Here is a 24,293-nt window from a genome sequence, read left to right as displayed (position 1 = left end):
GATTGACACAACTTTCTCCATGTCGTTAAACCGTAGCTTTAAACGGACTTTTAAAATATTGATATAAAGTTATAAAGATTGTCAGTGTTTCCTAACACAAGTGTAATTTTACAGTAGTAGCTGTGATTCAGCTGTAGGGAAAAGTCTATGTAAGAATGACGAATGACTTCCTAAACACAGTCTCTTATTTTTGTTAACATATGTGTGTGTGTGTGTGTGTATCCCTATGAATCATTAAACTGACACTCACAACAAACGCATATTTAAAACAGCAAACAAAACTTTCATCAACCATTATTATATAACTACATGTATAATTTAAGTCTGTCAGATGTTGGCTGAATGCTAATCACTGGAGAGGTAAATTTTGTGTAAGGCTGATTCATAGTCAATACCAACCATACAGTCATCCGCTGAAACCACGTTGCCCGCCCCCAAACTGCGTTAGCACAGAATGGACATTGAGAAAAACTTCATGTGAAGCTCCTGAATTCTATCACTGACCACACTGTTCACAGACAAAATTCTCTAATATATAACTTAAATAATATTCTTAATTATGAGACAAGTGTCCTCCACCACTCATGAGCTGAGAAGACTAAATGGCCTACTTAATAAAGATTAAAAGCTTTGTAAATCTAATTGAATTTCTTCGATTTTTAGTAGTACTCAATGAGAGGAATATGAACCGAAATGAAAATCAGTAATCACGTTTTTTTTCAGAACCCATACTAACTGTTCTGGGCCATAAATAATATTTCCAAAGGAAAAACACAGCAAATTTAAAAACAAAAGAAATAACATTGTCTAGCTTCTTTCCTCTCCCAGGTCTTATAAAAAAATTTGAACAAATTTCTTGCCCCTTAGCTACATATAAGAAGGCAAGATGAAAGTGTTTACGCACAGGAGGCTGGGAAGAAGAGGACGATGGTGTTAAAATACCAATAAGCCCTGAGGTAAGCGAGAGCCTCCTGCCCTCTGCGTTGGGTTCCTTGAAATGCTCCGTTTTCGATGACTTGGGGGCGCTGGAGTAAGACTTGCTGAGCAATTTGTGATTTTTCAGCCCATATAACTCTTCCATTCTGAGATTACTGGAGTAAGACCTGCTTAGCAGTTTGTGGGGCTTCAAGTTGGTGTTGTGCTCACATCGTGGGTCTCCAGAACAGGATCGAGTCAATAACTTATGCGATTTCAGTGTCAGGCAGTCCTCCTGCTTGCCGGCTGCGGGGCAGGGCCGGCCCAAAAGTTTGTGCGATTTAATGGTGGGCATCGCCTGCTCAGCCCTGGGGTCGCTGGACAGCGAGCGCCCGAAGGTCCTGTGCGACTTGGCACACATATCATCGGCTTTGACAGTACTGGAGCAAGTCCTACGCAGCAGCTTGTGTGTTTTGGAGATGCCGTCTTGTTCGGGTTTCAGTTTGGATTTGCTTTTGCCACAACCAGGGGGAGGATAGCTGGGCGACCTTGGAGATGAGCAACAATTAACATAGGGCAAATACTGGACCTAACCTTAGGGCCCCAGCTCAACCACCAGACAAATGTTGGCACCCCATCAACTGCCTCTCTGCTCTGGGTGCAGAATGGATCACAGGAATTAAACCATATCTTTGATAAGCACAAGAAGACTGCAGCCTGGTTTCTCTCTCTGACTTACCCCAGAACCCCAGAAAGAACTAGCTTTTGATGAAACCTCTATTTTAAAACAAAATCTAATTTTAATACATTTTTTCAATGTCAACTCAAATGTCCATCGATGTTTTAGATGGGACACCTGTAACTCAGTCTTTTCTTGGAAGTCATATATAAAATAAGCAGACAGCTAACAAGAAAGAATACTTTTAAACTAGGTGAAGACAGACTCTATGGGGGATCAGCACTAAGACAAGGATGAAGATGCCTGTTACCAACCTGCGCAGGGTAGAAAACAAATGCAGAGGAGACTTCACCTTCTTCTCTGACAGCTTCTTACCATGCGGGCAATTGGACTTTTCTTTGCTCTGTTTCCACTGCTGAGAAACAAATGTCTGCATGATTCTGTCAATGCAAAGGAAGTATTGTTAGCACAGTCCTAACACCACCTAAACAAGTACTTCCGGTTTTGTTGGATGGATGGTTGGCAGACAGGCTTGGTGACTGGAGGGGAGTGGGACAGGGGAGGTCGGGAGGGACAGGGGAGGTCGGGAGGGACAGAGGGAGGTTGTTGCGGTTTTGCTTTGAAACAGGGGTATCACTATGTAGCCCTGGTCTGGAATGTGCTACAAGATCCAGGATAACCTTGAACGCCCAGGGTTCAGACTGCCTTTTTAGTACTGGGATTAAAGGTGTGTGCCACCACGCCCATCAGTAAGGTGCCCACCAATAGTTAGGTATCTACTGCATGGAGAACATATTATCAAGAGAATATAACATACTCATAAGTAAAAGGCTAAGCTTGAGTTGTGAAAGAATTTTCATACGAAGGAAGCCAGAATGTAAGAAATTACAATGACTCTTTTATGATGACTTATATCATAAAAGTGATTAAGAAACCTACTTATTAATAAGTTAAAATAGAATACTGCTATAATTTAATTTCTCAAATTGTTGGAGAATTTATGAAACAAACCATTTAAAGAGAACTCTGAGAGCAGCCTCCAGGATTGAGAACTTTTATGTGAATTATTTGAAGTGCCGCCAATTTTTACTTCATTGTTCCATATGTTTTTTTTTTCTTCAAGAAAAAGAAAACCAGATTGTAAAACTATTATGAAGTGATAAATGCTGTAAAAAATATATATATAGTTATCAAACACAGCGCATTCACCTCTATATATGCTTTTTTAAAAAATTATATATTCCTAAAGTATCTTATTTATTATCATAAAGTTGGGAGTTAGTGATTCCTAGTCTCAGAATTTTCCACATATTCTACCTCCTTGCTGGTTCATGGAAAAGACTTCTATGGACTCTGACAGCAATGTTCTCTGCAAAGGACCTGAGGCTGAGGCTCTGAATCCCATCTTCCAAGTCACAGGGTAGTGGATCCTGTAATGATGGCATCTCTGCACATGTGAAACTTTACAATTATATATTATATGTGTTATACATTTGACATTTTTATTTTCTTTCCAAAATCCCTTCAAGCCTGGTCATCATGTTCTTTTGTTATTTCTATAAACTGCTTCTAAGAGAGAAAATTGATGCCAGTATTTGTTTGTCAGCTTGACTATGCCAGGGACTAAAAAGGACTCTTGTACATGAAAAAAAATTCCTCTTAATTCTAGAGAGTGGATTCAAATAAGGCATCTGGTCAGTGGAGAAGGTGTGAGTCTTAGCAAGAAGACAACTACCAAAATTTCTCAACATCCTTCAGGTCTTGACTAGTCCACTTCACCATTTCTTACTCTGGTATGGTTGCCTTTCTCCTGCTATCTCTCATGTGTTCAGAAGAGTCATGGATGAATTGTCTGGCATCGTTAGGGGAATGAAAGTGGTGAGAAAAAAAAAAGGAGAATAAATTGTGTTGACTGATGCTGTGATGCTAACTGCACAGGACATTTGCCTCAGAGCTTAAGAGCAGGGCATCCATCTCTTTATTCTGTTTTTATTTAATGTCTGAAGACTGATTTTTTTTTATTTTTTACTTGGTATTTCAGGAAGATGAGTGCTTCATCATCATCATTATTTCTCCTAGATACTAATAAAAAGAAAACTCTCTGGAACCACTTTTTTTTTTACCAATTAGATTCAGGTTCTTTTCTTCCTATGCTGGAGAAAGCTCCTGATCCTATGACCTGCTATCTAAGACGGCTACCAAGTGCAGCCTGGATAAGCTAATTGGAACCAAAGAACATAACAGGTTAAATGGCCAAAATGTCTCTCACTTTCAGGTTACATTGTTATTCCAAAGTGTGGCTTTACCAGCTAACATTGGTAGCTCTTAAATGTGCTATGAGTCCTAGTTGTCCTCGTATGTAAAGGGAAACAACTGCTTCTTGTAAGACAGCTAATGTCAGTAATGATTGAAATTACATATATATTCACATATGCTATGATGACCACCTTCTCATAACACAGAGCCATAGAATATTTAAGTATTTACTAAGTGAAGAACAATTAGACAAGTGGTGCATCAGCTACTTTCTGATCAAAGGTTCAGGGTTGTCTTGACAGACAGACAGACAGACAGACAGACAGACAGAGACAGAGAGCGACTATAAGAACAACATCATGGTTTGCCTTCTGTTGATTTCAGAATAACAATACACACTAGTAGTAGTATACTGTAACTGGCAGACATGGCCAGCTTCAGCCAATACCATCTGGTAAAACTGTTCTAACGGTGTTGATTTAAATTTTGGGTCATACAGTACATATGTAAGTTGAATTACTATAAATGTAGAACTTCACAAATTAGGAACCATTACCTAATTCTACCTTGGCATTTCACATGCGTATGAGGCAAAGAAGACCTACACTATTTTCTTCCCACAAATAGAATTTAACTTTGATCAAGTAGGCACAGAGTCACTCACGGCTTCAGGGCTCTTCCTGCTGTCACTGATATAGTCAACCTTTAACGGCAGACATCTCATCCCATAGATCATAACTTCTATGTCATGTCAGACATGAACATTAGTCAAGTATTTTCTCTTAAGCTCTTTTGTTGACTTGACACTCATACAATATTCACTCAATACCAAACACATTCCACAACATATACATGGCAACAGGGCACATATGTTTATATGGCAGACAGCACATGGTTCTGAAGGATTGAACTAGACATAAATCTGGACTCTAGCATCTTCTGGCTGGCTGGCTTTTAAGAAACGACTTGTATGCTCTGAGCTTCAGTATCATCACTGAGGCAAAATGATAATATTTCCTGTGTGTCACAAAGTTATAGTGGAGAGTAAGTGGCTGAATCTGTGTCAGTGTTTGGAAGGGCAGTGACATACACTGAGCACTTGGTCCTGGTGCCTGAAAACAGCAGGATAAAGTATCACGGAAAACATTGAATGTGGAGTAGCCTCAATTCCAAAATAGTCTCCTCCTTCAATATGTTTCAGGGAAAATAACGGCTTCGAATCTTACGAACTATCATGAAGATGAGACCAGAAATTTCAAATTGTGTTATTTTGACTAGATAGGAACAGAAGATCCACAGACAAAAACACTTATGATTCAAGCAACTTAATCCTGCACCAGACAGAAATTCAACACGAAAACATGAAAAACTATGTAACCCATTCTAGCAAATTAGCTACGTAATTAAAATTCATTCATGAAAGCAAGTTAACAGTTCCAAAATCATTAACCACCAGGATGGAACTATAAACAGAAAATGTTACATAATACACACGCATCTATTAAGCACAAACCCCAGAACACTTTCTTTAACTTTTCAGGCTTACAGCTATAGATACCGTTTCTTTGTCCAAACTCAAGCAATTCCCTCATGAGACAATACAGACTAAACATGGTTTATTCTGGTACTTCTGTGGGTTTTTTTTTTTTATTTCTAATCTTGTTTTGATGAGCACCATTCCACAAACAACAAAAACAACCAGTGCTTATAAAATATGTCTAAGGCAACATGATGTGAGGGTACCCCCAGGCTCCTCTACAGGATGAATAAGCCAAGGATTTATGTAAAAAACAAAGTCCATCTGAAAAAAAGAAACCAATTGCACTGGAGAAGCCTCCCTAATTCCAGAACAGAAATGTAAATAAAGATTTACTAAGATCTTTGAAAGTCCTTTGAAAGAGAACATTGCACACTATATTGTACTAAACAGCCCTTGTATATTAAATTTAGCTTTAGAGACACAGAATCCCACACGTTAAGGGTTAACTATTTGATTCTACATTTGTATGAGCATCTAGACTCAGCACTGAGGAGCTAAAAGTTTCCTGTTCTTTCAAATACAATCATGCATAATTCATATCTCCACAAGGCTATCTTGGTGTAGTGCCATAAAGGCTGATGGCAGGCCTAGAGGCCTAAGATATGGACAGTCTCAGACATCACATAAGACTTCCGGCACCAGAGAATAGGAAGCGGGCATGGGGAATTTTAAAGTGTTTTCCCTTAGAACATTACTCAATAACTGCTGGCATACGATGAAGATGAAAATTCATTAAACTGAAGGAGAAAGGCGTGGGCTGCATTCTGATCAAGATCTAAACCACTGCATTAGTGCTCAAGAGCTAACTGGCTCTTAGTAAATCAAGTTTATGGACTGGAAAGAATAAATAGTCCTTCAAGAATTCTTACACATTCAAAAAGCTGAAATTTTGACAGGTACAGGACTTATTATTTATATTTTGGCCATGGTTAACTGGGGTATATGTCAATATTTTCAGTCAGGATTTTTGCCTCACATCTAAATATAGAGGAAAAGAAGTGAGGGGGAAACTGGGCACAGAGGGAGCGCATAGTGTTGGTTAAATGAAGATGTCCAGGATGGGCACCCATGAGATGGTTCAGCAGGCAAAATGCTTGCTGTGAAGTCTGATAGCCACATGAAGGTGGAAAAGAACAAACTCCACAACACACACACACACACACACACACACACACACAAGATAGATAGATAGATAGATAGATAGATAGATAGATAGATAGATAGATGATAGATAGATAGATAGATAGATAGATAGATAGATAGATAGATAGATAAATAGATAGATCTATTGGAAACAGAACGTGATTTCTTCAAACAATTAAAATCGAGTTAACACATGTTCTAGCAATCCCACCAGCATTTACCCAAACAAATGAAATGTGTAGAGAAGAATCTTTTGCACAGTTATGCCTGCTGCAGCACTATTCAAAACAAACATCAGATGGGAACAACCTAAGGACCCATCAGAGATGACTCCATTGGTTGGGCATGGTGGTGCAGACTTGTAATTCCAGCAGTTTGGAGGCTGATCCTGAAGGGTGGAGCCTGGGCTACAAAGCAAGACTCTATCTCAAAGACAAGAAAACAATGAAGCAGAGACAAGGACAATTACAGTTTCCTGTCATTTGCAAACATCATGGATGGAACTGGGGATCATACTAAGTAACAGAAATCAGGCAGAGAAGAATAGCACCACATGCTCTCATCTCTGCAAGATCTAAAACTGTTGACCTCACTCCTGTGCACAAAGGAAACATGCTAGTATTACAGAATAGGATGGTGATCGGAGGCTGGAGCCAGTGCAGAGGTGGGTGGCAGGAAGGCAGAGCAATGAGTACTAAGTCACAAAAAGATTGAAATTAGTTCTCTGTGCCGTGGCTCGGCACCATAATCGCAGGTTAGAATGTCATCTATGGGTTTCAAAAAGCTGGAAGATTTGGAATATTTTCATCACAGGGATGTGATGCTGAAAATATAAATATGCTGAACTTGTGTAGAGTCACCATGTGCTATCCCAATATTGTGTGTAATTGTTATGCATTGCCAAAGCCTATCTGGGGTAGGTAGGTAGTCTGGTGGCTGAGGCTCATCTAGATCCTATCCAAATATAGAGCTGTGCTCGCTGTGTATGGGAGGTCACCGAAGGAGACCATTTGGACAGCATAGTTATTTCCTTCAGTCAAACCACAAGCTCTCAAGATCCGCAAAGATTTGCTTGTTCCCACATGTGATCTACACCTTCATATGTGACAGTATGGACCTGATTGCAGAAAAGCTGAAAGATCAACTCCTGGATCTGTAGCTCACCATTGCTCTTTCTCTACTCAAAGACATAATGCCCTTTCACTTGGCTTTGTCAAGAGTGCTTCCCCTCGATTCTTTAAAAAAACAAAAACAAAAACAAAAACAAAAACAAGAAACAGGGTTTTAGGAAAAAAGACTTAAAAATCAGAAAATAAAAGTGAGCTAGAGCTCACTTATTCATGGACTAAGCCTCCAAAGCTGTAAGTCAGACCCAATTAAATGTTTTCCTTTGTAAAAGTTGCTGTGGTCATGATGTCACATCCCAGTAATCAAAATAACTAAGACATATACTATTAGTAAAGGAACAAGAAAGAGAAGGAGAACTTACAAAGGAATGCTTCAAAGCACACATGTAGGGAATAACAATGGCCCAGAGTCAGTGGGTGCTAGCCTGCTGCTTTTCCCAGGCCAGAGGAACATAGCAGAAACCACCAACTGAATGTTGGGAAGGGTAGATATAAAATGCTGAACAGCCCAGCAGGATGAAATAAACAAACTTAAACAACAGACCACCTCTAGGTGACTCCCAAAGGAGAAGTCTCTCCTTCTCCTCTCCATCTTTCTGCCTTTGCTCCTCTGTTGGACACATCAGAGACCGAGAACCCGTGTGCACATGAGCAAGAAGGGTAGGGTGTGGGGTATGGAAGGGTGAGTGGGTGTGGATGGGAAGAGAGAGGGTCCTGGAAGCTGGAACGAAAGCTCAGAGAATGCCCCATCCCCAGGGACTCACTTGAAAGAAATGGAGGAGAAGAGAAACAGCATAAGAGCAAAATGAGAATCTGGATCTCTTGAAAGGCAATTCATTTTTTACTCCTCAGCAAACTTACTTTTTCAGCTGATGTCCCAATCCAAACCGCTCTTTTGTCGAAATCTGAAAGACATCAACCGTGGGCACTGAAAAGGGGAGGGGGAGGGGGAGGGACACAGTTAAACACTGACTTGAGACTCATGCACAGAATGACTGAGTTGTTATTAGTGTACATGTGCAGATGCACACACGCACACTTACAAAGGATGAACATTCTTCTTTGCAATATCGTTTAAGTTACATAAGTGTGAAATATAAGATCAATGCAGGTTGCATACTAATTTAAATATCTGTCTATGCTGTATACCACATAGGAATATGAAGAAGAATCTCAAAATAAGCAATAGCTTTAGTTATCACACTTCAGAAAGTCCAGGTAACATTCTTAAATTGTAAGTGAGACATGTTAATATTAAGACTATTTTTAAACAGCAGAAGAATGAAGATAAAGCACAGACTTATTTTTTTACTGTATATTTTCTTGATGTTCATATTTCACCATATATATGTATATATGCATGTGCATGTATATATACATGTTATGTACATATACTTAGATACCTCTCAAAATTAGTGACTTACCTTAGTTATTTAAAGAAGTGAAAATAATTATTTGATTTTAAATATTTTAAAATTGAAATGTTAATTTGGTATTCAAGAGGAAGGGTGAAAATGGTCAATAAAAGATAGAGGGCATTTGAGTAGAAATATGTACCAGAGCTGTGAATCTGTACCCACATATGTAAGACCTACAGGGCCAACCTACTCAGGGAGGAGACAGAGCTGGGGAAGAAGCTGTACATGCATGCGGGCTCGGGCATCCAGCAAAGAGGCTCATGCAGGACAGCCCAGAGGGTAGAGGCTCCAGAAAACTAGTTGAACATCTATTCATAAAATGCTTTCAAAAAAAGGTGAAACAACAGATTATCCATTAAGATGCAGAGTTAAGGTGAGTGCTCAGAACTGGTCACACGGCGTTCGGCAATATGAAGCCATGGTAAATGTTGATTTGTATGTGAAGTGATGGCTCCATAACCTTGTCCTTGTGGATTTTAAGGGAAGAAAGAAGCAATGAAGGAAGCGGAGAAAGCTCTAATAAAAAAATCTGACAGTGAAGAAAACACAGAGCTACAGGGGCAGCAGAGAGGGAATTTGAGGTCAAGGGTTTTATTTAATTATTCAGATTGAAAAAGAAAATAGTTTCTTGGTGAGAATCTTCTTGGAGGAAAAGAATGGAATTGGACAGAAAGGAAATAGAGTTGTGTGATTACATAAAAGTGGAGGGAGAGTTGTGTACAAATCACAGTGTGACCCCCACATGGGTACCGATTGTGCCAGAACAGTAAGGGATGGAATACCACGCTCAGCCACACACGTTTCACAGTTCTTAGTCCACACTGTCCTACTCACGATAGACACATGCCATTCCCCAGACACCCGTGAGTTCCATCCTAAAGATGCTCTACCCTTTACGTAAAAGTAAAGGATGCTGGGTCATCAGTCCCATCCCACGTGTCCCAAACAAGAAGTTATTGCATTAAAAGAAAAATCCTGAAAACGTTATGAAATCTTTTTCAAAGAATAGGATAAAAAGAAAAGTAGCTAGAAAAAAGGATCAACAGATAAGTGAACCCAGGTTCAGTTCCCAGCACCCACAATATGGCCATTACTGTCTCTAACTCCAGGTGCAGGAGGCGGGATGCTCTCTTCCAGCCTCGAGTGCAACACACACACACACACACACACACACACACAGACAGACACACACACAGAGAGTGCACAGACATACATGAAGGCAAAACTCATGCAAAATAAGTCTTTAAAAGAGAAGGAAAGGAGTAGGTTGTGTTCTTCCCCAAGATTTTAGACATAAAATGTTCTCATGGGCAGAAATAAAAACTAAGAAGAGAAGGAAGAGAAACTCAAAGGGGATTGGCCTACTCTTAACAAGGTCCAAAGACACTGGAAGAATTAAAACCCTTCAGAGAGAAAGTGTATGAGATCCATAGAGAAAGGAAATGGCAATATTTGGCAATGATGTTTATCCAGCATATATTATAGGTAATTCTAAAAACTAACAAATAAAATTTTAAGACTTAGTCATTGCATAAAAGACTAGACAATAAGTGCCCATGCTTTATCAAAATGATTAATTTTTAAGGAAAGCATAAATAAATATTGACTCACTCAGTAGCAATACAAACTAAATGACCTAAAAACTTAAGAGTACACCAAAACAGCTCATAAAATGCTACTTTCAAAATATTCCAAAGCTCAAGTGATAAAATGACTAATACTGTTAAAGTGAATGTAATTAACCATAAGTAATTCCTTTTAATGAAATAATATAAACAAGTCAAGAAAGCAGCAGGGAGGGGACAGAGAACCTCAATGCTATCTTTAGTTTTCAGCAGCTCTAAAAGCCATTTTATGTAAAATTTTAACAATGCCTTAAAAACTTAATAACTTCCTGAAAACCAGTAATAATGAGCTGGAAGTTATTCTGAACTATAAAGTGTGAGTAAGCCAGGACTTGTGGATAAACTCATGGAAAATAGTATATGCCTCACCAAACGAGCAGGGCAAAGGAGGCCACAACTGCACAGATACATAAAATTAGAAACTGTGACAAATAATCTCATGTAAGAAAAGTAGCCATCCACCACACTGGAGTGCTCATTCCTCAACAGAATTTCTATGGCAGCACACCAAACACTCCAAAAACATGAACACAGACTGGATGGGAAGGATGGAAGAGAGAGACACTGGGGACAAGTGTTCCAAGTCTTCAGGACATGACGTGGCGCTGAACTCATGGCCTCACTGCAGCTCTGGTTAGCCTCAAGGGATCGACAAGCCTGGAACCATGTTCAGAAGGCCTTAACCCTCAGAGTGTCTACAGCAGGCACTCTCAACCTGTGGCTCACTGCCCCTTTGGGGGGTCAAATGATCCTTTTGCACAGGGGTCACCTGAGAAGGGGTCATCTTCATATCAAATATTTAATTATAATTCATAATGCTAGCAAAATTACAGTTATGAAGTAGTAACAAAAATAATTTTATGATTGGGAGTCAGTGCACCATGAGGAACTATATTGAGGGGTCGCAGCACTTAGGAAGGTTGAGAATCACTGGCCTACAGGAATGTCAATGTTTTCTTCTGTGGTATAGCCTATGCTCCCGTAAACACTATACTCATGTTCATCCCAGCAACCATAATTAAACTAAGAGGGACACACACATGCAAACATGCACACACACACACACACGCACACACACTGGATACCAGTGTAGGAGGGGTCTGTTGTGCAGAAAAAAACTTCAGCAGAAGAGGGAAGGAGTGAGAGAGGATAATGGGGAATAAAAATGGTAAAAACTTATCATACACATGTATGAAATTGTCAAAAGAGACAAGCTTTGTAAATGACTTCAAGGACTGCGGGGCTGTTGTCCTCTACACCTTTCTGAGGACTAAAGACTTTGTATGGGAGAAAAAAGAAAAAACAAAATGACTATTCTTCCAGATTCCACACAAGATTCATTCAAGGTAGGAAAGAAATAGAATTTGACAGAAAGAGATGTATTTTCACATTAAAACAGTAGACAGGCTAATAAAATTTTCTTGTTTCATATAATTTTCTTTGGGACATGAAGGCTGCATGAAACAAATAGAAATTATCCTAACACTCTGATCAGGCAAGCACAGGTGCAGAGATAGCAACAGTGAGCTATTTAAACAAAGGCGCTTGCTAACAGGGCTGTTCAGTGTTTCCAAGAAAAGAGCAAAAGGGAGCTTGTGCTTTTAATCAGGAACTGGACTTACAGATCAACAATTCTACGTAATATATACTACTGTGACAAACTCAATCATGTTTAAAGCATATACAATAAAAACGATCCTTATCTTTAATTTCAAACTGTAAAACACGTGTCCCGTTTCTTCTATCCTTTTTACTCACAGTCAGATTAAATACTGTACTTCAAATTAGTGTCCGTCATACATTCCTAGAACATAGGAGGAAATGCTTTTCAAAAAGAACTTCTAAGTAGGTCAGTTTAAATCTTGGATTAGTCACAAACTTTTACAAGTCCCTTTCACTATATAAATGTTGATGCCGAAAAAAAACCCTCAAGAAATATCATCTCATTTATATCACAGGCTCACCTCCTAAGGCTCGGGGATCATCTCAGAAGAGTGGGTAGAAAGACAGTCAGAGGTACTGGTCAAACAGCAAAATGGTGATTGCTAGACATGGTAGGTCTGCAATTCACAGCAGCTGTGACTGAACGCACAGGATCAAGCCAATCAAAATACCAGACTGGATGAGAGAGACTCACTCTGCTTCCTACCTCAGAAGCTACTGGCCACTGATGGCTACTGCGAGAGCGGGTAGGAGAGTGAGTTTTCCTCAGGGATTTGAGAGACTACTGAAGCTCCATTGGATTACTCTCAACTAGCAACGAGGTGTAGCGCTAAGTGACTGCAGAAGGTTTATAAAGGAGAGGGACAGAGCGTGTGGGGGTAAAAGGAGAGCGAGAGAGCTAGCAAGAGAGAGTGAGAGAGCAAGACAGAGAGCAACAGAGAGAGAGAGAGAGAGAGAGAGAGAGAGAGAGAGAGAGAGAGAGAGAATATGCATGTGACACTCTTCAAGGGAAGATGGGGGAAGGAATTAGAATGGAGTGGATTTGATCAAAGCACAGTGAATACATGTAGAAAATTCTGAAAAAAATGTAATTATTGTCAACAGTATAAAATTGCTTTCTAAACAGAATTTAATACAAAAAGATTTTTTTCCATCATTTTACCTGTTTGCAATAGTCAAAATTGTAAGTTAGGATAAACCCTAATTTTTGTCCTGGAAAGATTGGTCGTCTCCCCTCAGTCATAGTGTCTCTGCGTCTATTCACATGTATGCATCATGGTCCATTTTCAATGAAATTCTCCCCAGGTTCTCAACAAGAAAGTAGTAACTACTGAAGGAATTTACTAGTAAGAGAGATAGGTTAGTAAAAACTGAACAACCTACAATTTAACTAGTATGTTAAGAGAATTATGAGAAAAGTAGCCAAACTACAGGTAAACGGAGTAATAAAAGAAAGTTGAAGAAAATTTTACTATTTAAAAACAAGTCTAAGCTAACCTCCAGGGCCCTGCTGGCTGGTCCCAAATGCCCACCCTGTGAGAGAGGGTATAAAATGCATCTCACAAATGCATCTCATACAAGGGGCAAACGAACCACACACAGGCAGTAAGTTCTTACAGAGTGCCCATGAACGGACAGGTCAGCCTGGCATGGTTTTTTCCCTATGAGGCTGTTGGTTCCTCTCCTGCCCTACCCATGTTGAGTTGATGACATAACATCATCAATGAGTAAAGCTATCTGAAGAGATTTCTGAGACCTTGTGAGAAAACTCCATTTAAATAAGACCACAGTCTTGTAATGTCTGTTCCTCCATTCCATAGTTTGTTCCTGGGATGCGTTTTCATTCCCCTCCCAGGGCATGTCCTTTACACCCTTCCTCACCCTTATTGTCACCCAGAACAATGGTTCCAAAATCGAGTTGTCCTTGTGACTGTATACAGCCCTAACTAATGTGACCTTGCCCTCCTGACTGTATACAACATAATGTCAACTGAGCTTGGCTGACATGACCTTGCTTAACCCTCAGAATATAAATTGTCTAATGCCCTGAATAAAGTAGAATATTGCACAAGGCCACTTCCCCAGGTTCACACTGCCAAATAGAACAGCCACAGTCACAATCTTTTGTAGATCCGAAGCAAGGATGTGGGGCAAATACTTATTAAGGCTTACTCTCAGGAGACCCCGGTATACCCAGTAAACAAGGCAAAGAAGATGACTGAACGAGAACAACATCCCAGTAGGGGCACAAAATGAGGTGTCTGCCCTTCGGCACTGTCCTGTTGGTAGGATGTAAGCATGGATTACATCTCAGGGTTCATGTAGGCCACTGTTCTCATGCGAGTCATATCCAAATTGTGGGGTTGTGGGGCACGTATGTACGGAAGGAGACTGTCTTAGTACAGTCTACTTAGGGTCTGTGAGCAAGTAGCAAAAACTGTGCAGGGCTGGGGGGATGATGTAAGGATGGGGTAACAAGGCTGGTAAAGGGTGTCAAGGGATCAGGATGTGGTGGCAAACAATTTACAGCCCAGCTCTCCAGCTGTCAGAACTCCAGGATATAAGTCACTATGGCACTGTTTTCCTTTCCAATGCTTATTGGGAAAGAAAAAAAAAACTTACAAAACACACTAAGTTGTGACGAGCATTTCAGCTCTTGCTGGACAAACTGAAGAATCGCAGCTAAGAAGACTAATCTTGGACAATCATTGCCTGATGATCCCAGTTAACATTCAAAATAATATGGACTAGATAAAAAAATCAAAACAAAACCCCAGATGGTCCATAGGGTATATATACTATGGGGTGAGTAAAGAAGACAGACAAAATGAATATTCAGTGTGGTCATTCAGTCCAAACACTGAGTTATAAACTAAATCAATGGGTGTAGTGGATGACAGACTGGCAAAAAAGCCCAAGTCCTTGGCTATGAGAAATAAAAGAATGACAGAAATGATACATAATATGAAAGACAATAATAGAGTTATATTAGAGTTGTTTGTTACCAATACATGTGGTAGGATTATATGGACACACCCTTCATCTTGTCTCACAAAGCTGGTGCTTCAGTGAAATTATGTTTTTTAAAAGATCAGACCAAAGAACCCATTGTCTTTGAACCACTGTCAGGATAAAATTAAGCAGGCACACCTTGAATCAAGAAACATGCTTTTTGGACCTTGTCCATCATGGTAAAAGAAGCCCAAAGACCTGGACATGTCAAATGTGAGGCAGACTCTAGTCACCAACATTGGTGCAGGCCAACTAATCCCTGGATCAACGGTTAGCCATCAAAGCACCATGATTTGTTTCCAACTTAGTGAGACATTTAAGCCCTCCAGCTTCATATCCCACATGACTGAAAACCAATAGGGTGGGGTGCACTGCAGCCAACCCTAAGTGAACCCAACAACAGCCCATGAGGAGCAAAGTCTTGGGATGACTACAGTAGTAAGTAACTAGTTTAATATAAGCAGATGAAATTGGAGTATGATGTGAGTGGTGTGTGTGTGTGTGTGTGTGTGTGTGTGTGTGTGTGTATCATCACTTGTCAGAACACATTTTAGCCCTCTGATGCATTTGGGAAAAATTTGCTTATAGTAGAATACCTTGCTTTTAATAACCATCAGTTGAATAGAACAGCACTGTCCCATAGGAATCCAAAGAGCAAACGTGCTTCCATGACCTCCACTTGCTATGGTTTTCTAAGTAAATTCTCTGGGAGTCATGGGTGGGATAAACAGGGAAATGCAATAACCAAGTTTAAGGTCAGTCCAACATATCTGTCAGGAGCCACAACTGTGCTCTAAATCTCTGAGGTTTCTTTTTGTCTTACAGAAACTGTTCAAGTCTCTTCAGTTCAGCATTATCTATGAAATTTCCATAATTATATAGGTAATAAATCATCTTGCTTAGCACAGAGCCCACTCAGTTATCAAGATGCTTCACACATTCAGAATTATCAAATAAACATTCCTGTTGCACAGTGCATAGTCTTCCAAACAACAGAGAAATAAGACTAACCTGGGCCATTTAAATACTGTGTAAGAGAACAGTGGAGTCGAACAATGATGGGTTCTGTGCGAATCACTTCCCAGGCCACAGCAATCTCCTCCTGCACAAACATATTCAAAGAGTTAGTTTGTTTTCTGTTAGACCTCAAAATAAAAAAATAAATTAATACACAGAACTTAAACTTAGGTTAATGGAATACATTCATTATATAGGTCTACAAATTATTTCAAAAATAAAAGAGTATTTTGTGAAAAGAAGGCCAAAGCAGTCATTCTTTTGCCTTTATGTATGACATTAAAAATGAGAACTTATATAATTAAGTGCTATAATTAAAACAGACATTTTCTGATATATGGAAAAACAATGAGAAAGAAATATTATCTCAGCTTCATTGATCAGTCTTCATAAATCACTTTAACAGCAGAAGTATGGAATGGTGCTATAAAATAATCCAAAACTGAGTTCCTTTCAATAAAGATAAATGTACATGAAATGTGCCAGTCACTTTACAGAAACTGATACTTACATCCAGAAAGCTGACATCAATGTGCAGATCGATATCCACATCATCGATAGCTCCATATTCCCTGAAAGCAAAGAGTAACGTGAATGTTTTCATTTTCCTTAATAGTTTGCACGTGATTGGTTATTTTAATTAAAAGTGTAGTCATGAATTTTGATTGCTGACTTTTAAGATCAGAAATGACCTTGGATATGAGTAAACTAATTCAGTTTACTCCTATTTTAGGCCTATTTATACTACAGAACACACACACACACACATACACACATGCACACATAAATTCAAGAGTTGCTTGGTTCATGGTACCAAATAGTCCCAGTTCCCTGAGTCACAGCAGCTTCCCCTATGCGACTACTCCAGTATCACCAACCACTCAGAGGAAAAGGAACTGATCTTAACTGCAAGAAAGCAGTATCTGCTATAAGTAGGCAAGGGGGACACACATTAAAATGGTAATGGATTCTTCTTCTGCCTCGAACATGGGTGGCTTGGAAACTGGCCAGGTGTTGTTACTCCCACCGCAATGTATTAAGAGTATTGGTAGCCCTGAGTCTGACACGGTGACATGCAACTCAGTAGTGACAGGGTGGCCCACATGGAGCCATCACAGCTAATCCAGTGTGGGACTGTCTTGTTCCCCTTCTGTATTATGCATATGCTAATCCAGCACTCTGCCCGTGAGCTGTATCCCTGGGTCATAGGAAGGCACTTTAGAAACCATCTTTTGTACAGTATAGTTTTTAATTTAATGAAATTAAATTTTCCTTTGGTTGGTTGATGATACTGGAGCAATCGCTTGGGGGAGGCGACTGTGACTCAGTTTGAAAATGAAAAATAAAAGTTTTAATATTCTTCACATATGTGTCTACATGTTTATATGTTCATACAATTATTCTGAAGTTATGAAATAGGATAGAGAATCAGGGATAAAATATGGAAATAACCAAAATCATAGAATGAATATACAATACCTAAATCTAGCTCATAACTGGCAGAAAATGTCCTCAGCATTTTATATACATGTGATGATTTAACGTCCACGAGGCAAGGGCTGGAGATACAGGTAAACCTGGAGACTGTTTACTAAGCATACATGAAACTACAACTAATACTGAAACCCTGGACTATATGAGAAAGAAAGGGTAGGAAGGAGGAAGAAGAGAGAGAGTCCAGGTAGAGATAAAGAGGAGGCTCCAGAAATATTACAGACACTATTACTTACTATTTTCACTGTAGTCTTATGAAGTAACAACACATTACAGCTCTGTGCCAACACTGGTACTAGAATAGCAGTATTTGTCAGTCATTTATACAAGCATTAAACTGGCCCAGTAGTCAATAACCGCCACTTTACTTCACTTTATAATGAATAGTTTAAAGATCAATGGACAATACCATCAGGTCCTTGTGAAGTAAACGGTTTAACATTAATAGTAGTGAAGAAATTGATAAACAGGTAAGTGAAAAAGTTGTGGAGTGGAAAACTGCAAAGTTAATGGGGTTACATTATATTACCTCCCACCTACACTCGGGCCAGTAAGTCTTACTGGATGCAGTGGCCACATGCACAAAGACACCAATGCAGGAGGGGTACCTGTTGATCGGTTCTAGTGGAAGAGGGATGAAATGAAGAAAGAGAATGGAAATAACTAAAATTTATTAGATGAATATATGAGGCTGTCAAACAACAAGTCAATGGAGTCTATCAACACATACTCAAATGCAAACCTGTGTGTAGTATGTCGAACACAGAGCAGGCACTCAATACAATTGTTGTGTATTATACACACTAAGAATGCAAATACAGTATATGACTGTGGCATGTTTACAGGCTCCTGAGTACAAAATTTATGAATGATCATATGATTTAATTTACATAATATGTATAGCTTAATAAATAAAAGAACTGAACAGGAGCCTTTGGTAATTTTTGTTTTCATAACCAAAGAGGTATAAAAGTAAATATAATAATTTAACTTCTTAACATTTCTCCTTAAAAATATGTTTTATCATGGAGCACATTTTTTTTTAATTTCTTAGGGAATATATTTCAAGTTTTTCATGCTAATATTTTGAGAACTAATTATTGACACAAAATGGACTTTTTAAAACAACATCATAACATGTTCTTCACAAAAAATGTTGCATATTTTATGTGAAATTATACACCAAACATGACAAAAATAAAGATCAAATAAATAAATTTTCTTCATGCCTCTAAGTTCTGGGTAAAGAAATTTTTCTCTGATGACCAAGAAAATAAGTATGTTACGAATGTTCGGGGCAGCCATTCTTTTCTAAACACTTCATTTTGTTTCTTCTACTTCTTTTCTGCAACTACTTTGAACAAGCAAAATCTATTTGTACTTAATTGGGTATTAGAAACAGATTCAATGGTCATAATTTAATGACCATGAGCACAGGCATGGTTCATGAATATCACAGATGCCAAGTTACATGTGTAAAAAGCCATTCAACGCAGTTACAAGTGTGTCGGGTTGAAGGCGATATCCCCCATAGTCTAGCACAGTGGTTCTCAACTTGGGGGAGTCACAGCACTGATATTTACATTATGATTAATAACTTAGAAAATTATAGTCATGAAGTAGTAGCAAAACGTTAATTTTATGATTGAGGGTCACCAAAACATGAGATGAGGAACTGTGTTAAAGGCTACAGGATTAGGAAGCTTGAGGACTATTGCTGTAGGGAATACATGGTCCCCACTTGGCTGTGCTGTTTGGGAAGGCTTAGGAGGTATGACCTTGTGGGAAGAAGTACATCACTGGAGGTATTAGACTTCGTTTAATGATATTTCAAATTCTCTCTCTCTCTCTCTCTCTCTCTCTCTCTCTCTCTCTCTCTCTCTCTCTCTCTCTCTTGTTTGTGGTTTGAGATGTGAGCTGTCAGCTTATACAGCCAGCTTAGTGGATGAAGATCCTTGCCACCAAGCCTAACATGAGTTTGATCCCTCAGATCCATGGGGTGGAAGGAAAGAAATCAACACCTCCAAGGTGACCCTTATACCTCCACAGGCAAATGTCCACAGGCCAATGTCCTGTGCCACATATACACAGACACACACGCACGCATGCACGCACGCACGCAAACGATGAAATGTATTAAATAATGAAAAATAGATATCCTACTTTTTTGATTGCCTCATTTCTACTTTTCTTACATCATCTTAGTGTTCATGGTTTTCTGCAAAGTTCAGTAAAGATTATGTCTAGAAGATCTCTACCTTACCCTCACAGGGATGAAAGACTGTTTGTTTGAAAACAGTGTCCATTTTAAGATCATTTTATTTAGATAGGTATACATCTTATAAAAATACATACCTAGCCAGTATTCAGAAAGGTGTTCCTATCATATATTAGAAATAGGTAAAATGTACAAAATTAACTCCGCATCATCAGAGAATATTCTTCTTGACAGATAGGCTCTCACTACCTGGCCAGGTTGGTTTTGAACACATAGCTCTCCTGATTCAGCTTCCTAAGTGTAAGATGACAGGTATGTGTCACCACACCTGAACAGATGTGTTGGCTATCTTATATTAACTTGACACACAAACTAGAGTTATCTGAAAGGAGGGAACCTCAATTGAGAAAAATAATTCTGTAAGACCCAGCTGCAGGGCAGTTTCATAGTAATTAATGGGGTATGGCCCAGCCCATTGAGGGTGGTGCCATCCTTGGGTTGGTGATCCTGGGTTCTGTAAGAAAGGGCTGAGCAAACTAGCAGTAGCAAGCCAGATCGCAGCACTCCTTCATGGCCTCTGTAACAGCTCCTGCCTCCTAGATCCTGCCCTGCTTGAGTTCCTGTCCTGACCCACTTAAATGATGAACGGTGATATTGTCGTGTAAGCCAAATAAACCCTTTCCTCCCCAACTTGTTTTATGGTCTTGGTGCTTGGTCATAGCAATAGAAACCCTACCTAAGACAGGTGCTTAGTCATAGCAATGGAAACCCTACCTAAGACAGGTGCTTAGTCACAGCAATGGAAACCCTACCTAAGACACCAGATGTCACTATTTTTGCTTGAACCTCCCTCTAATCTTCATATATGGCATATAAAGACGTTTTCTTGTTATCTCTCTTCTTCAATATGATTAGTGCATGCTGTGTTGTTCTTCAAAATCATACATTTAAATGGTTGTAATTAAAGTCTAGCAACTGTAAAACAAATAAAACACTTGGATGCATTTGATTCTTTTGTGCCATAAATACAGACAGAGTGTTTCCTCGGAAAGAAATTTCCACATACCTGTGTTCTCATAACAATAATTTCTGTGATTATGAAGTCAAATGCATGGAATGACTTATTTGAGACTCTCAACATTTAATGGATTAGAACTACTTGCAATCACAATGGCCAATCTATCAAGGTTATTACTTCCCTTTTCTTCTTCACTGCCACGCCTCCTCTGCCTCTCCCCTTGCAATTCCATTAGTAGAATATCTGAGTTTGTCTTAGCTTGAAGACTGTGGTTGAGAATCAGGGAGGAAAAATACAGACATACACAAAATCCTAATCCACAGAAGACTCTCTGTAAGTAGCTTAAAGAATCCAATAGAAAAGACTGAGCAGCAGGTGGCATGCTTAATTTTAAAACCACTCATTATGACAATTGAGATAATTATTATTACATGTATTATTTCTTAAAGTTTAAGTCAAAACATAGTTTCTTCTCTGTTTATGACACTGATTTTTTTAAAGGAAGTGAGATGGTACAGGCATTCTGCGTGGCCGTGGAAGAATACTAGCGCACACCCTTAAGAAGGCGACTAGCAGCAGCTGTGGAGGCACATCTCTGAAAATGGGTACACTGTTGTGTGTTTGCATGCCGTAATTCAGAGTTCACAAATGGCACTATGCATGTGCAATCGTTTCTGTGCTGGTGCCCTTTTTACATAATGCTAGTAATTTCATGTTTCCACTGTGAAACTCTAAGCATGATTACAGTTTGTCCAGATAGAATGACCCAGTTATCAAGACCTCTGCAGTGCCTGAACAACTTTCTGCAGGTCTCAACAATAGAGGGGAAGTGAGGGAAGGAGGGAGGGAGGGAGGAAAGGAGGGAAGGACAGAGGGAGGGAGGGATGGAGGGAGGAAGGGAGAGAAGAAAGGAGGGAGGGAGGGAGAAAAGGATGGAGGGAGGGAGGGAGGGAAGGAAGGGAGGGAGGGAAGGAGGGAAGGAAGGAAAGGAGGGAGGGAGGGAGGCACATGGCAAGCCTTGGAGAGGAAGGCAGAGAGCTCCATGTCTTCAGTATCAGTTCCTGCCTCTCCGCTCCTTCCTTGAATTTCTGTTCTGGCAGCATTCAATCATGAAATATAAAGTGTAAGCAGAAATAAGCTCCCCCCAAGAAAAGAAATGCTCACAAGACATTCAAATATATGCTAACATATACTTAATGTGTACAATATATTGAATATTAGAGTATGCTGGCTTTCTTTTCTCCATAAACCCCAGTTTCTTAATTACACTATTGCAATAGTTACAACAACTTGATTCAAATTATCTGTGAACATGTTTATTATAAAAACATTTTAGATATCTGAGTTTCACTTATTAACTGTAAAAAACTATATATTTTTATATACACAATTCTACCACTGGTTCTTGAGTAATGTTTACTGTTTAATTGTTTCTGCTTTCAACCAAGGGGCAGTGCAGCTTTGAGAAGAGACTTAGGAAGAAACACACACCTTCCTGTGGCATCTGGAACTCCATAGCGTGCATGTCTATCTCTGCATGTCTATCTCAGTGTGTGTTTCTGCCCAGTGTTGGAGAGATGTTTGTGAATGGGCCAAGAAATGGCTCACTTAGCCATTGGAAAGAAATCCTGACAAAATGAAAGACTTTCTAAGACTGCTGTCCAATGCAGCTATAAACTTCTCTAAAAGACAAGCTGAAAAGACTTTAGATGCAGATGTGAGAGAAATATGAACTTCTTTGGCACAGTAGTGCATTCACAAGATGAAAAAAAAACAGAAAGTAGCTCTGATTTTGTGGTCATCTTTACAAAAAGCCCTTGGTTTTGCTTGAACAAAGTCCAGGCTTTGGGAGCAGAGGCAAGCGTGCAGGATCTGAGCTACTGAAGTTTACATCTCATTCCCATTTGTGCCTCTGGAAAACAGTCCCCTCTTTGGTGTCTTTGCACTGTGAACATTCTCTCATTCTTTCTCAGATTTTTCACTTAGAGATTTTTTAGTTTTATGTCCTCAATCCAAAGTGTGGAGAATCAATATGTAAGATAGGAATAAACCTGCAGGTTGAGATCTTTCTTCGCTGAATCACAGCCTTATATGTAGGTTAGATTATGTGGTGAAGAAAACATTTAAGACCTCAATGGCCCAATGCTAATGATTTAATACCTCACCCAGCATGGAACTGGGGTAGTCATCATCATCACTGAAGTGCCCAGGGGGACAAAGTCCAGAAGACACAGAGCCTCATTCTCCTGTGTATCTATACATAATTCATTGGCGAGAACTACTGTATGTCTATGCCAAGGACCAAAGGTGTCAGGCAAAGACAATCTAGTCATGTGGCAGGAAGAGAAGATGCTAAAGAAAAGGAAGCAGTTCCTACAAACAAGGTAAACAGAAGGTTAGAGGACCAGAAGAACGAAGTGGACATCTTGAGTTATGCCATATTTTTTTAACTTCCTTTTCTATATTTTTTTTCTTTTCTTTTAGAAGGTAACAGTATGGTGGTATCAGTCTAGTGCTGTCCATTGGTTCCTCCAACTGTCAAATCCTTAGAATACTCTGGTTCTTCAATATCAAATCAGAATAGCTTATCACAGTAGCCTCTTGGTAAAAGGAGATTAAAATGTACAACCCCCAAGAACCTAGAAGCATCCACAATGCGTCAGGCATTACCTACAATGAAAGGCTGATTATGCATGGGGACAATGCCCATTTTTTTTCAATAGAAGATGTCATTGTCCTAAACAAAGGATCAGTTATCTGGGATTGACGTTTGATATTTCATAAGGGGACTACCAAAATCATCTCTTCTCCAGGGCAATGAGATATTTCCTTCCATTTCTAAGATTACTCATCTCAAATTGTTTTCAAATGATGCTTATCTACACTATTTTAGGAACACATGACTGGAGAACTACATTTACAATGTGAAACACACACAAGTACATCCTGCTACATGACTCAAGATGAAACCCATTTAGTCTGACCACCAGATATGTAACTTGCAGGCTCCAACTCACTTCCCATTCACAAGACTGCATCAAAGTCATCCTCAATTCTTAAACACATAGCTCCTTGTGGCCACTACCTTGATCTTGATGTAAGGACAGACTGAGCTTCTATTGTTAATTTTAGTAATAAATCTCTTATCAATTACTTTTTCTATATCTACGTTTTGCCCCATTTAAAAGGGATTTGCTTCAACCTGGGCAATCAGCTATTTCTATCTCTAATAAGGAACTCAGATGTGGTTAGCTGCCTTTCTCATTAGATGTCACATTAAAAAAAAAGAAGAAGAAGAAGAAGAAAGAAAAAAGAAAGGCACCAAATAGTCTATTGTGCATATTAAGGTACTTTTGCTTTTCAAACTCCATTAAGTTCTTATGCGTCT

At 39.3% G+C, this 24,293-nt stretch overlaps 1 protein-coding gene across 3 annotated transcripts in view; it reads right to left on the bottom strand.

The window, feature by feature from the left end:
• Parp8 (poly(ADP-ribose) polymerase family member 8) overlaps positions 1 to 24,293 on the bottom strand; it is a 172,592-nt gene that overhangs the window by 37,705 nt on the left and 110,594 nt on the right. For all 3 annotated transcript variants that reach the window (XM_028783583.1, XM_028783575.1, XM_028783577.1), the window contains exons 9-13: positions 16,687 to 16,747; positions 16,170 to 16,260; positions 8,522 to 8,588; positions 1,909 to 2,034; positions 905 to 1,463 (exon numbers count right to left, since the gene is read on the bottom strand). In XM_028783583.1, the coding sequence (XP_028639416.1) occupies positions 905 to 1,463; positions 1,909 to 2,034; positions 8,522 to 8,588; positions 16,170 to 16,260; positions 16,687 to 16,747 (904 nt within the window). The remainder of the gene's footprint in view (positions 1 to 904; positions 1,464 to 1,908; positions 2,035 to 8,521; positions 8,589 to 16,169; positions 16,261 to 16,686; positions 16,748 to 24,293) is intronic.

This window comes from Grammomys surdaster, unplaced genomic scaffold, assembly GCF_004785775.1.
Source record: "Grammomys surdaster isolate TR1022 unplaced genomic scaffold, NIH_TR_1.0 99, whole genome shotgun sequence".
NCBI lineage: Eukaryota > Metazoa > Chordata > Mammalia > Rodentia > Muridae > Grammomys > Grammomys surdaster.
The sequence above is the reverse complement of the archived record's forward strand: the minus strand, read 5'-3'. Positions and strand labels throughout refer to the sequence as shown.